Source organism: Lolium perenne, chromosome 6 (genome assembly GCF_019359855.2).
Source record: "Lolium perenne isolate Kyuss_39 chromosome 6, Kyuss_2.0, whole genome shotgun sequence".
Lineage (NCBI taxonomy): Eukaryota > Viridiplantae > Streptophyta > Magnoliopsida > Poales > Poaceae > Lolium > Lolium perenne.
The window spans coordinates 35,718,548-35,735,965 of record NC_067249.2 but is presented as its reverse complement, the minus strand read 5'-3'; the positions used below and the strand labels follow the sequence as shown (position 1 = coordinate 35,735,965).

Below are 17,418 nucleotides of genomic sequence, written 5' to 3'. Positions count from 1 at the left end.
GGTCGTTGTGTCGTTGTGTCCGCGCAGACGCAAACGCAACACAAATTTCAGTCGCGTTTGCGACTCAACGGACTGCTTAGTCACTATGTGTTGGGCTGTTAGATTTGGATGCAGATCTCGTATTTTCCGATCGCGCGATTGTAAATGGTCACTCCGTATCCATTTGCTTCGTCCCGTCCCGTTGGAGATGAGGCTAGAATGTGACCCAAAGTCCGTGAGCCACCGTACAACGCCACATTTGTTGGCATCTTGTTGTTGAACCCATTCTCCCGAGTCCACCGCAGAATCGACACGCAGCAGGCACATTAATCCGCCGTAGCGCGAGAGGATCCGCTGGCGCCCGACCGATCCATCCGGCCATTGCTGAAAGGCGCAGCACGAGCAGTTGCCAATCTGCCGTCCAGCGCTGCAGCTGATGCAGTACCCACCAATCTTTTCTTAATGACCCATGGCTTTGGGTTGTTTGTTTGTTGCGCCGCGCACTCGTACAAGACTGGTTGGTTGTTGCGCCACGGCTGACGCAGCATATATGACGACGGCCCTGTGGCGTGGCTAGTATATTAGCAACGGCGCCGGTGGCTTGACTCGACGGCCAGTGCCAAGTCAAGTCCAGGGAGATATCAATGGGTTGGGCGATCGCGCTGCACGGCGGCGCCGGGGACATCCCGCGCTCGCTGCCGCCCGAGCGCAGAGACCCCCGCATGGCGACGCTCCGCCACTCTCTTGACCTCGCCGTCGCAGCGCTCCAGGCCGGCCGGACCGCCCTCGACGTCGTCGAGCTCGTAGTACGTATACATTACATCTTATCTCTCTCTCTCCCATCTTCTAGCTCTCGAGCAGATTGAAACTGTGCTTTCACAGGTGAGGGAGCTGGAGAACTGCCCGCATTTCAACGCCGGAAAGGGATCCGTGCTGACGAGCGACGGTACTGTCGAGATGGAGGCCTCCATAATGGACGGCAACACCATGAGCTGCGGCGCCGTCTCGGGCCTCTCCACCGTCGTCAACGCCATCTCCCTCGCCAGGCTCGTCATGGAGAAGACGCCCCACATCTACCTAGGCTTCCATGGCGCCGAGGCATTTGCAAGGGACCAGGTTAATTTAACTGGTTTTATTTTTCGTAACTAAACAAGTTCTTCATCCAAATTAAGGAAGAATTTATCATAACTAATCTCAGTAACTTCTCAGGGTGTGGAGACCAGGGATCCAAGCCACTTCATTACAGACGAAAACATTGAGAGGCTCAGGCTAGCAAAACAAGCCAACAGGGTGCAGGTATATACCGTCACTGCTTTCTTGTCCAATACCGCGCAATTGGTGACTGCTACGCGATTAGATATCATATCCTCTGTATCTTCAGGCTCAAGTGACTCACTTTGCACATGACCCGACAAATATATATTAGGTCCATACACGAGGTGTCTGCAAGTTGATCATGTGTTACTATCTTTTTACTGTAAAAACATACTGTCATGCCATATACCACTATGAATTATACCATGCCCGTTTTCGTTCTGAAATAATAAAACCATAGTATTAAGAGACATGTTTTAGGAGAGAGCGGCCTGCTACTACCTTATTCCCCGGCCTTATTCCATTGTTTTAGGAGAACCAAATCAGAATTGTTACATTTCACATTTTTTAGATCATAATTAAATTCATTAGATAATTGCTGGTGGAGCGTGATCGTTAGTTTAAGACAGTTGATTCCTGTAAACTTCCTGGTTTCTTCTCAGATCGACTACACTCAGCCGATGAAAGCCGAACCTCCCTCAGACGACAACAGCCGGATCGGCACGGTGGGCTGCGTGGCCATCGACTCCTCCGGCAACCTGGCGACGGCGACGTCCACTGGCGGTCTCGTGAACAAGATGGCTGGCAGGATCGGCGACACCCCGATCATCGGTGCGGGCACCTACGCCAACCCTCTCTGCGCGGTGTCCGCCACGGGCAAGGGCGAGTCCATCATCCGGCACACGGTGGCGCGCGATGTGGCGGCCCTGATGGAGCACCGGGGCCTGCCGCTGAAGGAGGCTGCCGCGCGCGTCGTGGCTGGTGTGCCCAGAGGCGACGTCGGCCTGGTGGCCGTGTCGGCCGCCGGGGAGGTTACCATGGTGTACAACACGTCAGGAATGTTCAGGGCGTGCGCCACGGAGGATGGCTACTCCGAGGTTGGCATATGGCCCCAGGCTGATTCTGATGCTAATGCTAATGGTGGGAATTAGTATTGGAGAGTAAACATGATTGTGTGTGTTTTCTTTCTCTAACCTCTGCTGCAGTTGCATGCGTATGTGCCTGCCATTAGCACAGGCAAAGAACTCGACCAATATGCTCTTTCAGTTGGTGTTGTAAGAACTTAATTTGGCTTCAAAATTATCAGGTGTTTGTTTCAGATATGCAACTCGTTCACCGTGGCCTCCGGACAAATTAATTAGGTCCTCTTCCATACTTCTTGACGGGTTTGAAGCGGAGCAGATAATGCCTAGTTATGGACCCGTGCATGGTATCCACGCCGCATATATTTTTTCAGCATATTTGAAACGGAAACAAAGAAACTTGGAACCGGAACAAAATTAATCAAATAGATATCGAAATTGCTAATTCTCGATAGAGAACGAAACTCGTGCTCAGTAGACTCCTGACGCTGGATTTGCAACGTCATTTGTGACTTTAGTTGCAACTTGAATTAAAACTGATATTTTTCTTCAATTGCAAGTTCCTTACAAGGGGAGGGAGGGCTTGCTACCGTGGATGCCAAGCTTTGCTACAAGGGGAATGATGGTTTTGCTACCGGCAGTGGGTCTAGTTGCTACAAGGGGCGGGAGGCCTTGCTACAAGGGGCGGGAATGATGACCTCGTTTTTGTACCTTTTTTTTTCTTACGCGGAAAAAACCAACTATGACCCTTCAACTTCGTTTAGGGGGAGCACAGGAGCAGGACTCGCATGATAAAGGTACACTTCGTCCAAACCGGCCTGGGCGGATTTTCATGGGTTCTACGGAACAAAATGACGGGTCGTGCTCATCCATACCGATATAAAGGCATCATGTTATTTAAGTATTTAACATGTACGGCACGCGCATTATTACGGGTACTCCATCCGTCCGCGAATAAGTATTTGGTTAACTTTCTAAAAGTTAATTTTATAAAATTTTATTAAAGTTTACACAAATATAGACGAAAATAGCAATATTAATTTAGTGTGATAAATATTGCAACTACTTTTTTTTGAAGGAGTTGTTCAAAATTAATAATTTTTAACTATACATATTTAAACGTGGATGGAGGGAGTACGTCTAAGTTAAATTTGAGGCTGATCCGGACCGTGCCTTTCCAATTCCAATCCAAGAATATTAAATAATGTTTCCGATACCGATTCAAAGTCTTCGATGATTATAATAACTACTCCGTATTAATTTGCTCCAGGGCAGAGAGCCGGCCAGGATCTCTTGGGATACTTTTCGTGATCCAAGCTCCATCGATCCGAAACTTGGTACCCTAGCTCGATCGATCCTCATGTCCAACTCCGCCGTCGTCCACTTCGAGCTCGAGTGCTCGCCGATCGATGAGGATCAGCTCCCCTTCGATCGCGCAATCAACTCTGACATCGTCTCCGCCGGAGGGCACGACTGGCGGATGGCCTGCACGCCGGAAGACGTGGACGGCTTCGTGTCCGTGTACCTCGAGCTCATCAGCGAAGATAGGAACGTCGTCACGGTCATCTTTGACGCCGCCATTACGGGCAGCGACCAGGTGGTCGGGCCGTCGTGCTTCTCGCGTCGCAGGACCGTGCTTGTGTACATTAACCATAGACCCGGCGACTACGAGCGCTCGGGATTCGGCCGGTTCATCCACCGGGCCGACCTTGGCGAGTACGCCGGGAGCAATGGCCGGGCCACGGTCATGTGTGCTGTCTCTGTTCTCGACGACTATACGCTCACATCGATCGCCGACGCGCCGCCGTTGCAGGAGAAGAAGGGGATAGCCGCGCTGCTCTCTGAAGTAGGAGATCATCTCGGTTGCCTGCTGGATTCCGCCGCCTTGTCGGACGTGTCGTTCGTCGTGGGCGGCGACGACGAGGCGCCGCCGCTCCGTGCCCACCGTGCTATTCTCGCCGCGCGCTCGCCGGTCTTCAAGGCGCAGTTCTGCGGCCACATGCTCGAGGCCAACACCGACGCGCCGTCGCTGACCATCACGGTGCCCGACATGGACTCCGAGACGTTCAAGACGATGCTCCGGTTCATGTACACGGACAACCTGCCCGCCGGTCTTGGACACTACGACGAAGGCGAGGACGAGGCGCTCCTGTCTCTTCTTGCTGCGGCAGATCGGTACGCCCTTGACAGGCTGAAGCTTTTGTGTGCGCAGAAGCTGCTGTCCAACATGACGGTCGACACGGTCGCCACCTTGTTGGACTGTGCCGAAACATACAACTGCCCGGATCTGAAAACCATGTGCATCGAGTTCGTCCTGGACGACGAAAATTTCGACAAGGTCGTACTCACCGATTCTTTCATCGACCTTGTGGTGACACGATCCCCGTTGTTACTTGCTGAAATGAGAAACATTTCCTTTTTTTCGAAAAAATGAGAAACATATTGCCTGGAACATACAGTAACATTATTCTTGTAATCGTCAGAGAACCATTATGTACTTATGTACTGTTGTTGCAGAACCCAAGTGACTACTTCACAAACTGTAAGAGCAACTCTATGAGCCGTAAATCCCACTGAACCGAACTTTTCCGGCGAATTTACGAGTTCGGGTCAAATCAGCGCGAACAGGCGCCCAAAAAGTGGGCCGGCCCGAATACGGAGTTCAGGGGCCCGAACTTTTCCCCGCACGGCCCCTATTAAAAGGGATCGCGGAGGGGAGTTCGGTTCGCAAACCCTACTCTCCTCCGCCGTCTCCTCTCCCTCCGCCGCCGCCAGACCTCCGCTCCGACGAGCAATCGACGGCGGAACAGCCACCAATCACCCACCCACCGCCGCGCGATGGCCTCCCGTGGAGGAGCCGCAGGTTTGGGCGGCGGCGATTCGCCGCCGCGTCCGCCGTTCTTCCGCAGCGAGGCGGAGCGGCGGAAGTGGAACCGCAGCGAGGGCGCGCGCAAGCGTAGCGCTCGCGGGTGGACCAACTGGGGGCTCACGCCCCCAGGGAAGCTCGCCCGCTACGGCAACCAGGCGGAGAGCTCCTCCTCCGGGCAGTCCAGCCGCGCTCCGCGGCTGCCCGTGGCGCCGAGCGACGAGGAGGACGGCCTCGTCCCGACGCGCTCTCCAACCTTGTCGGCCGGGGACTACGTCCACGGTAGCGACGAGGAGGACGCGGTGATGGCGCAGACGATCGCCATCAGCGAGGCGGAGGCAAGGGCCCGCTTCCGCCATGAAGAAGCCGACGCCGTCCGCCAGGTACGGGCGTACGAGGCGGCCCGCCGGGAGGCCCGCGTCTGCAAGGTCAAGCTCGAAATAGTCGAGCTTGACAGGGACGAGGCGTGAAGACTTCACGCCGCCGACGATCTCCGCCAGCACCGGCACCGCCGCGCGCGCCATAGCTAGTAGGCCGCATTTTGCTCATTTTAGCTAGGTTAGGTGGCCGGTGTACTAGTATAATGTCAATTCCCCGCAGTATGTATGTATCGATGCGCAATTGACGCATCTATTTCATGTATGAACTATGATCATCGCCTTCAACTTACCCGCGCCAATTCGAATTCGAGTTTTCAGTTTCGTTTTACGGGTTCTATTCTGCGGCACAGCGAAATTGGACAGAACTTGCGTTTTCGGTGAACTGAACTCGCGCTTTTCAGTTTGCGTTTTTTCAGTCTCTGCTAGAGATGCTCTAACCCGAGCAAAAGCCTGGCTAGTACTCCGTATTTCAATCTCAAGTATCACGGGACTATCATGTTTTAAATCCTCGAAATATACTTCCGCCCTGCAATAAAACCGTAACGGCTAAATTGATACAAGGTGGAGAGCAAAACCTCTTTACAAAGCATCTTTACAAAGCAGATCAAGGAAAAAACAAGAAAAGAACACAAAAACCCAAACTTGCCAATGGGAACAATGGCCCGAAACCGGGTTCAAACTGGACTCCACGACGACACCCCCAAGAGGGTAATGACGCACTGCACCGCCGTCATCAAGACCGCGAGGTCAAGGGTTATCACCCGGAGTTATACAGCGGGGCGGATACCCACAACAGCGCCCCCAAGAGAGTTACGACACCCACATGCATTGCCATCGTTGGCGCCGAGGCGCTGAGCTTTCACTGGAAGCATCTGCACATCACACCCAAGAACTCGGACGCCTGCGTCCCCAAGTTATGCCTCCAAAACACGATCTGGGAGTTGCCAGAGCCGAAGCACCGCCAATACCAGGATACCCCACCGTCTGCTCCTCGCCATCCCCATGATCGAAGAAGGTGACCACCAGCACTGGCGTGTTGCCCGCTGTAGAGCCCCTCACGCAGTCCACCTTCCGGGCCCGCTGCCTCGGCATCCCCACGAACTTGAGCCCATGACTTGATCAGCACACCGCAACACGAGTTGGACAGGGTGTGCCAGAACCATAGCCAGCAGCTATCAGAGCACACGGCAACCTCAGGGAGGGGAACGCCCCCCCCCCCCGCCACCAGAGGTGTACGCCGTCTCAAAGCAGTAACATGGCCGATTAGGCCTAAATCGGGCCCGGTCGTCTATTAGGCCACGATCGGACCCCATTAGTCGTGTCGCCGCACTGCTACGCCAAGGCCACTGCCGCCATCCACCTGCAGCTCCATGCCAGACCTACCCATACCACCACCGTGCCATCATGTGCTAGCCATATGCCATGAACGGTGTCGCCGCCACCTCACTCCTGGCCAGACGGCCTCGGCCGAGACCGCACACCGCCGCCAAGAAGCACCCCAACCGTGACGCCCGGTGACAAAGCCACGCCAAAATTGGGGGCACCACACCACCGGTCAAGCCGATCCCTTTGTCGGCATCCGAGAACTCGACCCTCCCGGATGGAGGACGAACCACATGGTCATGCTGCCAAGGGCCGCCGGATCTGGGCCCACCTGGCCAATTTTAATGTTCATGGATAGAGGAGCCTGAAAAAATACCCATGTACTACTTGTCTCGTATTTCCACCCAGGAGGGGTTCGGTGATGGGACGGGATTTGATGAATCTCTTTCTTTCAACCAATTTCGTCCAATCATCTTAAATACTCTCCTAAAACATATACTAGTATGATAGAGCGTTTTTTAATCTAAAAATTAAATAATTTGTGTGAATATCTCAGCATTATAACATCAAATTTAACTTGGTAAACGAACTATTGAGGATTTTTTGGGTTAGGGATAATCCTCTTCAAATTTCTTAGGCCTTAGAATACAAGGAGCTTTAACGGTAAAGTGGTCTTTTTGCCCTGTATACCCTAAACTAACAAGAAAATTTGGATATGAACTGAAAGATTTGCACCACCATAAAACCACCCCGGCCTGTAACAAAAATTCCGTAGACATAGAATTATTGTTTTTATGGTCTTAGACCTTGAAAAACAAAGAGAACCTCCAAACGCCTATGTGATACACAGAATTAGACAATACAATTGTATCACTTAGACGCAACAATTTAGATGTTCTATCGAGAAAAAAAAAACACAATTCGAGAAGCAGCTAATTAACTAGCAAGTCGTGGTACTATATGCGTGAGCTATATTGCAAGCCTCTTTCTCATTTCAGCAAGTATCGATGGAGACCTCGCTAGCAACTCCATGAAACCTTCGGTGAGCGCAACCTTCTTGAAATTTTCGCCATCCACCACGTAGTCGATGCACTTTGTTTTGAGCTCAATGCAGTTGTATGTCTCGGCACAGTCCAACACGCCGGCGACCGTGCCCACCGACACCTTGTCCAGCATCCGTTTTGCGCACAAAAGCTTCAGCCGGTCGAGCCCGTATTTGTCAGCGGCGGCAAGAAGAGACCGGATGGCCTTGTCATCGTCAAGTCCCGTGGGTAGGTCATCCGTGTAAATAAATCGGAGCATCGCCTTGAACGTGTCGGTGTCCATGTCGGGCACCGTGATGATGTGCGCGTTGGCCTCTAACGACTGGCCGCAGAGCGCCGCCTCGAAAGCAGGCGAGCGGGCGGCGATGATAGCACGGTGGGCTCGCATCGGCGGCGCCTGCCCACCGTGGCCGTCGTCCGTGACGAAAGACACGTCTGTCAAGGCGGCGGAGTCCAGCATGCGGCAGAGGTGGTCCGCCATGTCATGTCGGAGGGCGGCACGGCGATCGTCCTCTTCGTCGTGAGCCACGGCAGCTGAGGCACATCGGCGATGGAGTGGATGGACACGGACGTGTCGTTCGTCGTGGGCTCTGAGACGTTCAAGACGATGCTCGATCCGCTTTATGTACACGGACAACGATGACGATGAATGCGAGGACGAGGCGCTACTGTCTCTTCTTGCTACGCCCTTGACAGGCGCGGAAGCTGCTGCCCAACATGACGGTCGCCACCTTGTTGGACTGTGCCGAAACATACAAGTGATCGACACGCCGTGCCGCTCACGACTCTTCCGTGGTCCCCTGACGCCCGCGTGCTCACGGCGTCCATCGACCGATCCACGCACCAGCTGGCAGTGAGCGCACGTGACGGTCGATGAGGGTGTGAAAGAGTACGACACTCTCGCGCGCGCAGGCCCGATCGAAGAAACGCCTGGTATCTTTTTTTTCTCTTCCCTCTGTTTCACACCGTGCATCTCGTGCCCGACGAAAAATAAGGGGCAAACCTTTTCTCTCGATCGACATCCCTTGTTTTTATCACGCCAGCTGGAATGGAAGACCTGATTACTCTCGCGCAGGACCCCATTATCAATTCAGCTCGCTCGTTTTAATTTTCTTCAAAACAAATCCAAAAACTTAACACACGCGCGCGCGCCTGAGAAATGAGACCAAATCCCTTCGTTTTGCCCCATCGCACGTCCACGTCAGTGCAATGGGCGGGCACAAACAAATTCATGGGCCGGTGTTCAGCTAAATAGTCATATACATATCATGTGTACGTACCGTAGGTACCCAACACACCTAGCCAACCAAACCAAATCCATAAGGGCTATTTGGAAAAAAGGAAAAAGAAAAAAACGTAGGAATTTTGGAGGATATGATTTTATATATAAGAAAAATTCCTATGCTGTCGTTTCAAACAAAGGAATAGGAATTCAATATTCCTTTGAAAGTCTTGTTAGAATAGGCTATCCCATAGGAATTTTGGAGGAAAACTAGACCTCATGCTTTCAGCTTTTTGTGTCTAAGATTCTCGTGGTTTTCCTGTGAGACATGGAGAAGCCCCTGCCGCCGCCACGCCCCGAGGGCGCCCAGGGCAGCGGCCTTGGGTTCGACGGAGGAGGTGGCTCTCTTCTACGCCGGAGAGGGTCGGCCTGCGGTTGGTGGTGGTGGATCTTTTGATCTATCACCGTGATCCGGCGGCGAGATGGAGGGGCATGGAAGCCGGCGATGGTGTTGCCGGTGGAGGGTTGGATTGGCCAGCCCGGGATGGTCGCCGGCGTGGGGGTCTGACCTGTATAAAGGCGGCGGTCCTAGGGTCTCTCTTGCGTGAAGAGGAGAACCTACCGGAGGCCTCGACTCGTGATCTGGCCGGGGGGTTGAGTTCCGGAAGGCTCCGCCGGCGAATGTAACAGTGCTTTGCCTGGAGTTTGCTGAATCGGAGGTATTCGGTCGTGCGCACCCATGCTTTTATTCCGACCGATTGGTTCTGGAGGGAGCGGCGCGAAGCTTTTTTTCTGTGTTGACATCAAGTGACAATGGATCCATGATAAAAGTCGGAAGAAGAGAATTTCATGAAAGCCAGAGGGGAGGACTAGCTAAGGGAGGTTCAAGTATTCGCGTTGTTGAGAGACTTGCTTGGTGTTCCGGACTTCACAGCAGCGGTATGAAAGTGGGGGCGACAACACAGGTGAAGTGTAGAGTCCTACCTTTCAGGGTGAAAACCCAATGTCTGTCTTTAACTGGTTGTGCCTGACAATGGCCTTGGTGAAGACATTGTTTTGAGAGCGGGAACTATCTTCAGGGTAAAAACCTAAGATCTTTGATCGGGCGACGACGGTGTTTGAGCATTGTTCCCTTCTTGGAGGCATTGTTTTTTGGAGAGTCTGTAATTCAGGTGTTGTCTTGGCGGTGGATGTATTGCTGTTGTTAGGCCCGAGATACTGTAGCGGGACTTTTGTTTCTTAGTTTTTTCCTTTTTATTTTGGCTGTGTGCATCCGTAGTGCTATTAGGGTGGTGCGTTGGTGCAGAGGCTGGGTGTAATTAGTATCTTATTGATATTAATATATTCCTTTTATCGAAACCTGCTGGCCAGCACTTGTCGAGGAGAGCCACTAACCAACTTCACTCGGGTCTATCCTCTTCTACAGTGCCTAGGAGAGAGACCGGAAGGCGACCGCGTTTCCGCCGGCGATTCCGCCGCCCTCCTTCTTCCCGTCGGCCTCGATGCCGTCGGTGGGGGGAGGGGGTTTGAATCGCCGGTCGGATCTGTGTACAGCTAGTTAGTAGATAGCTAGTTTGTTTGGTTTTGTGCTGCCTGCTGCTTTGGCTCTGGCGATGGTGGCGGCGGCGACGAATAAGGGAGCTCGAGGTTTGCTGTTGGTGGCCTGCGGTGCGGAGGTCGCCGGTGGCTCTGAATCTTTGAGCTCGTCTTCCATTCGTGCTGGTCGCCCGGCCTGTAAGATTTGCACCACCATAAAACCACCCCGGCCTGTAACAAAAATTCCGTAGACATAGAATTATTGTTTTTATGGTCTTAGACCTTGAAAAACAAAGAGAACCTCCAAACGCCTATGTGATACACAGAATTAGACAATACAATTGTATCACTTAGACGCAACAATTTAGATGTTCTATCGAGAAAAAAAAAACACAATTCGAGAAGCAGCTAATTAACTAGCAAGTCGTGGTACTATATGCGTGAGCTATATTGCAAGCCTCTTTCTCATTTCAGCAAGTATCGATGGAGACCTCGCTAGCAACTCCATGAAACCTTCGGTGAGCGCAACCTTCTTGAAATTTTCGCCATCCACCACGTAGTCGATGCACTTTGTTTTGAGCTCAATGCAGTTGTATGTCTCGGCACAGTCCAACACGCCGGCGACCGTGCCCACCGACACCTTGTCCAGCATCCGTTTTGCGCACAAAAGCTTCAGCCGGTCGAGCCCGTATTTGTCAGCGGCGGCAAGAAGAGAACGGATGGCCTTGTCATCGTCAAGTCCTGTGGGTAGGTCATCCGTGTAGATAAGTCCTGCGGCTGCCTGTTCTGCACGCGCACTGGCGGGCGGCGGCTGGGCTTCTGCGCCGCCTTTAATACCATCGTATCCCGCGCGCGTCCGCGCTTAAAAGACCACCGGCCGCGTTCCTCCTCCCCCCACACCTCCACTCGCACCACCACCGCCGCAGCGCCATGGGGAAGAAGAACGACTTCGAGGCCTCCGACAGCGGCTGCAAGAGGGTACCGCTCCCCGTCACGCTGGGAGGCTCATGCACAACAAATGGATGCCGTGCGAGCGCTGGTCCGGCGTGCAACTGCCTGGCGGCTGGCGGCTCAGCTGCCACCGGGTACCCATCCCTCCCGTCCCTGCGCGCGAGCCTGATCGGACCGCGGAGATCCGTTGAAGGAGGCGGTACCTGCCGTCGGACCTCCGCGACGATCCGGCGTATGCCATCGACTCTGACAACTGGCGTACGGATCTGTCAATCGAGACGGATAAGAGAAGAAAGGCGGGCTTCATGGGCGACATGGATTTTCCCTTCGGGTCTGCACCGCCCACTCTTCCACGAAGACAGGAGGCACCGAGGCGTCGTCAGCAGGCGGCGACGCGCGCGCAGCACAACGACGACGCCGCCGCCTACGCCGCCTACGACGATGAGGACGATTACATCGAGGCGCTCGCGTAACATAACGAGGAGGTGAAGGACGACAGCGACGACTACGTCGCGGCCGTCTTCCACGAATGGCAGCTGGCCGTGGCGGAGCCGCGTTTTCGAGTTCCCGGAGAACATGACGGACGACGAGATGGCGAAGCTCGGCGTCCTCGTCCCCGAGATATTACTTCAGAGATATTGCAATCATCAAAATCAAAGTCATTTTTATCAAAGGTAAAAGGACTCTTTTCTCCCATACTCCGAAAAATTTCAGCACACTTATCAGGACCAGTTTAGTGGTTTTAGACAATTTTGTAGAAGGAGTGGGGACTTTTCCTACACCATTTATTTTACCATTTGTAATAGGAGAGTGTCTAGCATTTGAAACTTCATTACTATTGGTGAGGGTGATGGTATAAACTGTAGTCAAATTATTATTTCTAGCAATTTCAACTTCTCTTTTGCACCTAGCATGCAATTCTGCCAACATCTTAACATTTTTATCAATTCTAACTTGAATGGCATTCAAAGTTTTACTTTCTTTAACATCATGATGCAACACTTTTAATTTAAGAAAATCAACATCATGAGCAAGGCTATAAACTTTAGAAGCAAGAATATCAATTTTGCCCAGCTTTTCCTCAATAGTTTTATTGAAATTTCGAAGAAGTACTATGAAACATACTGTCATGCCATATACCACTATGAATTATACCATGCCCGTTTTCATTCTGAAAGAATAAAACCATAGAATTAAGAGACATGTTTTAGGAGAGAGCTGCCTGCTACGACCTTATTCCCCGGCCTTATTCCTTTGTTTTAGGAGAACCAAGTCAGAATTGTTACATTTCACATTTTTTAGATCATAATTAAATTCATTAGATAATTGCTGGTGGAGCATGATCGTTAATTTAAGAAAGTTGATTCCTGTAAACTTCCTGGTTTCTTCTCAGATCGACTACACTCAGCCGATGAAAGCCCAACCTCCCACAGACGACAACAGCCGGATCGGCACGGTGGGCTGCGTGGCCATCGACTCCTCCGGCAACCTGGCGACGGCGACGTCCACTGGCGGTCTCGTGAACAAGATGGCTGGCAGGATCGGCGACACCCCGATCATCGGTGCGGGCACCTACGCCAACCCTCTCTGCGCGGTGTCCGCCACGGGCAAGGGCGAGTCCATCATCCGGCACACGGTGGCGCGCGATGTGGCGGCCCTGATGGAGCACCGGGGCCTGCCGCTGAAGGAGGCTGCCGCGCGCGTCGTGGCTGGTGTGCCCAGAGGCGACGTCGGCCTGGTGGCCGTGTCGGCCGCCGGGGAGGTTACCATGGTGTACAACACGTCAGGAATGTTCAGGGCGTGCGCCACGGAGGATGGCTACTCCGAGGTTGGCATATGGCCGCAGGCTGATTCTGATGCTAATGCTAATGGTGGGAATTAGTATTGGAGAGTAAACATGATTGTGTGTGTTTTCTTTCTCTAACCTCTGCTGCAGTTGCATGCGTATGTGCCTGCCATTAGCACAGGCAAATAACTCGACCAATATGCTGTTTCAGTTGATGTTGTAAGAACTTAATTTGGCTTCAAAATTATCAGGTGTTTGTTTGTTTCAGATATGCAACTCGTTCACCGTGGCCTCCGGACAAATTAATTAGGTCCTCTTCCATACTTCTTGACGGGTTTGAAACGGAGCAGATAATGCCTAGATATTTTTTCATCATATATTTGAAACGGAAACAAAGAAACTTGGAACCGGAACAAAATTAATCAAATAGATATCGAAATTGCTAATTCTCGATAGAGAACGAAACTCGTGCCCAGTAGACTCCTGACGCTGGATTTGCAACGTCATTTGTGACTTTAGTTGCAACTTGAATTAAAACTGATATTTTTCTTCAATTGCAAGTTCCTTACAAGGGGAGGGAGGGCTTGCTACCGTGGATGCCAAGCTTTGCTACAAGGGGAATGATGGTTTTGCTACCGGCAGTGGGTCTAGTTGCTACAAGGGGCGGGAGGCCTTGCTACAAGGGGCGGGAATGATGACCTCGTTTTTGTACCTTTTTTTTTCTTACGCGGAAAAAACCAACTATGACCCTTCAACTTCGTTTAGGGGGAGCACAGGAGCAGGACTCGCATGATAAAGGTACACTTCGTCCAAACCGGCCTGGGCGGATTTTCATGGGTTCTACGGAACAAAATGACGGGTCGTGCTCATCCATACCGATATAAAGGCATCATGTTATTTAAGTATTTAACATGTACGGCACGCGCATTATTACGGGTACTCCATCCGTCCGCGAATAAGTATTTGGTTAACTTTCTAAAAGTTAATTTTATAAAATTTTATTAAAGTTTACACAAATATAGACGAAAATAGCAATATTAATTTAGTGTGATAAATATTGCAACTACTTTTTTTTGAAGGAGTTGTTCAAAATTAATAATTTTTAACTATACATATTTAAACGTGGATGGAGGGAGTACGTCTAAGTTAAATTTGAGGCTGATCCGGACCGTGCCTTTCCAATTCCAATCCAAGAATATTAAATAATGTTTCCGATACCGATTCAAAGTCTTCGATGATTATAATAACTACTCCGTATTAATTTGCTCCAGGGCAGAGAGCCGGCCAGGATCTCTTGGGATACTTTTCGTGATCCAAGCTCCATCGATCCGAAACTTGGTACCCTAGCTCGATCGATCCTCATGTCGAACTCCGCCGTTGTCCACTTCGAGCTCGAGTGCTCGCCGATCGATGAGGATCAGCTCCCCTTCGATCGCGCAATCAACTCTGACATCGTCTCCGCCGGAGGGCACGACTGGCGGATGGCCTGCACGCCGGAAGACGTGGACGGCTTCGTGTCCGTGTACCTCGAGCTCATCAGCGAAGATAGGAACGTCGTCACGGTCATCTTTGACGCCGCCATTACGGGCAGCGACCAGGTGGTCGGGCCGTCGTGCTTCTCGCGTCGCAGGACCGTGCTTGTGTACATTAACCATAGACCCGGCGAGTACGAGCGCTCGGGATTCGGCCGGTTCATCCACCGGGCCGACCTCGGCGAGTACGCCGGGAGCAATGGCCGGGCCACGGTCATGTGTGCTGTCTCTGTTCTCGACGACTATACGCTCACATCGATCGCCGACGCGCCGCCGTTGCAGGAGAAGAAGGGGATAGCCGCGCTGCTCTCTGAAGTAGGAGATCATCTCGGTTGCCTGCTGGATTCCGCCGCCTTGTCGGACGTGTCGTTCGTCGTGGGCGGCGACGACGAGGCGCCGCCGCTCCGTGCCCACCGTGCTATTCTCGCCGCGCGCTCGCCGGTCTTCAAGGCGCAGTTCTGCGGCCACATGCTCGAGGCCAACACCGACGCGCCGTCGCTGATCATCACGGTGCCCGACATGAACTCCGAGACGTTCAAGACGATGCTCCGGTTCATGTACACGGACAACCTGCCCGCCGGTCTTGGACACTACGACGAAGGCGAGGACGAGGCGCTCCTGTCTCTTCTTGCTGCGGCAGATCGGTACGCCCTTGACAGGCTGAAGCTTTTGTGTGCGCAGAAGCTGCTGTCCAACATGACGGTCGACACGGTCGCCACCTTGTTGGACTGTGCCGAAACATACAACTGCCCGGATCTGAAAACCATGTGCATCGAGTTCGTCCTGGACGACGAAAATTTCGACAAGGTCGTACTCGCCGATTCTTTCATCGACCTTGTGGTGACACGATCCCCGTTGTTACTTGCTGAAATGAGAAACATTGCCTTTTTTCGAAATAATGAGAAACATATTGCCTGAGACATACAGTAACATTATTCTTGTAATCGTCAGAGAACCATTATGTACTTATGTACTGTTGTTGCAGAACCCAAGTGACTACTTCACAAACTGTAAGAGCAACTCTAACAGAGCCCGTAAATCCCGCCGGAACCGAACTTTTCCGGCGAATTTACGGGTTCGGGTCGAAACTGGCGCAGAACAGCGCCCAAAAAAGTGGGCCGGCCCGAATACAGAGTTCAGGGGCCCGAACTTTTCCCCGCACGGCCCCTATTAAAAGGGATCGCGGAGGGGAGTTCGGTTCGCAAACCCTACTCTCCTCCGCCGTCTCCTCTCCCTCCGCCGCCGCCAGACCTCCGCTCCGACGAGCAATCGACGGCGGAACAGCCACCAATCACCCACCCACCGCCGCGCGATGGCCTCCCGTGGAGGAGCCGCAGGTTTGGGCGGCGGCGATTCGCCGCCGCGTCCGCCGTTCTTCCGCAGCGAGGCGGAGCGGCGGAAGTGGAACCGCAGCGAGGGCGCGCGCAAGCGTAGCGCTCGCGGGTGGACCAACTGGGGGCTCACGCCCCCAGGGAAGCTCGCCCGCTACGGCAACCAGGCGGAGAGCTCCTCCTCCGGGCAGTCCAGCCGCGCTCCGCGGCTGCCCGTGGCGCCGAGCGACGAGGAGGACGGCCTCGTCCCGACGCGCTCTCCAACCTTGTCGGCCGGGGACTACGTCCACGGTAGCGACGAGGAGGACGCGGTGATGGCGCAGACGATCGCCATCAGCGAGGCGGAGGCAAGGGCCCGCTTCCGCCATGAAGAAGCCGACGCCGTCCGCCAGGTACGGGCGTACGAGGCGGCCCGCCGGGAGGCCCGCGTCTGCAAGGTCAAGCTCGAAATAGTCGAGCTTGACAGGGACGAGGCGTGAAGACTTCACGCCGCCGACGATCTCCGCCAGCACCGGCACCGCCGCGCGCGCCATAGCTAGTAGGCCGCATTTTGCTCATTTTAGCTAGGTTAGGTGGCCGGTGTACTAGTATAATGTCAATTCCCCGCAGTATGTATGTATCGATGCGCAATTGACGCATCTATTTCATGTATGAACTATGATCATCGCCTTCAACTTACCCGCGCCAATTCGAATTCGAGTTTTCAGTTTCGTTTTACGGGTTCTATTCTGCGGCACAGCGAAATTGGACAGAACTTGCGTTTTCGGTGAACTGAACTCGCGCTTTTCAGTTTGCGTTTTTTCAGTCTCTGCTAGAGATGCTCTAACCCGAGCAAAAGCCTGGCTAGTACTCCGTATTTCAATCTCAAGTATCACGGGACTATCATGTTTTAAATCCTCGAAATATACTTCCGCCCTGCAATAAAACCGTAACGGCTAAATTGATACAAGGTGGAGAGCAAAACCTCTTTACAAAGCATCTTTACAAAGCAGATCAAGGAAAAAACAAGAAAAGAACACAAAAACCCAAACTTGCCAATGGGAACAATGGCCCGAAACCGGGTTCAAACTGGACTCCACGACGACACCCCCAAGAGGGTAATGACGCACTGCACCGCCGTCATCAAGACCGCGAGGTCAAGGGTTATCACCCGGAGTTATACAGCGGGGCGGATACCCACAACAGCGCCCCCAAGAGAGTTACGACACCCACATGCATTGCCATCGTTGGCGCCGAGGCGCTGAGCTTTCACCTGGAAGCATCTGCACATCACACCCAAGAACTCAGACGCC

At 52.8% G+C, this 17,418-nt stretch overlaps 5 protein-coding genes across 5 annotated transcripts; 4 read left to right on the top strand and 1 right to left on the bottom strand.

The window, feature by feature from the left end:
* Positions 1-538: 538 nt before the first annotated feature.
* Positions 539-2,396, top strand: LOC127308345 (isoaspartyl peptidase/L-asparaginase 1). Its single transcript, XM_051339148.2, has 4 exons — positions 539-785; positions 862-1,095; positions 1,189-1,275; positions 1,737-2,396. The coding sequence occupies exons 1-4, from the start codon at positions 624-626 to the stop codon at positions 2,223-2,225; spliced, it is 972 nt and encodes a 323-aa protein (XP_051195108.1). The 5' UTR covers positions 539-623; the 3' UTR covers positions 2,226-2,396.
* Positions 2,397-3,516: 1,120 nt separating this feature from the next.
* LOC127309069 (BTB/POZ and MATH domain-containing protein 1-like) lies at positions 3,517-4,590 on the top strand. The gene has a single exon (XM_051340052.1). It carries the CDS (start codon positions 3,517-3,519, stop codon positions 4,588-4,590), a length of 1,074 nt encoding a protein of 357 aa, XP_051196012.1.
* Positions 4,591-7,621: 3,031 nt separating this feature from the next.
* On the bottom strand, positions 7,622-8,345 carry LOC127309070 (BTB/POZ and MATH domain-containing protein 1-like). The gene has a single exon (XM_071821589.1). The coding sequence runs from the start codon at positions 8,247-8,249 to the stop codon at positions 7,695-7,697; it is 555 nt and encodes a 184-aa protein (XP_071677690.1). The 5' UTR covers positions 8,250-8,345; the 3' UTR covers positions 7,622-7,694.
* A 3,446-nt stretch (positions 8,346-11,791) lies between these two features.
* Positions 11,792-13,359, top strand: LOC139832347 (isoaspartyl peptidase/L-asparaginase 1-like). The gene is made up of 2 exons (XM_071822079.1): positions 11,792-11,946; positions 12,834-13,359. The coding sequence occupies exons 1-2, from the start codon at positions 11,792-11,794 to the stop codon at positions 13,357-13,359; spliced, it is 681 nt and encodes a 226-aa protein (XP_071678180.1).
* Positions 13,360-14,624: 1,265 nt separating this feature from the next.
* On the top strand, positions 14,625-15,713 carry LOC127309071 (BTB/POZ and MATH domain-containing protein 1-like). Its single transcript, XM_051340053.1, has one exon. The coding sequence runs from the start codon at positions 14,625-14,627 to the stop codon at positions 15,711-15,713; it is 1,089 nt and encodes a 362-aa protein (XP_051196013.1).
* The last annotated feature ends 1,705 nt before the right edge of the window (positions 15,714-17,418 follow it).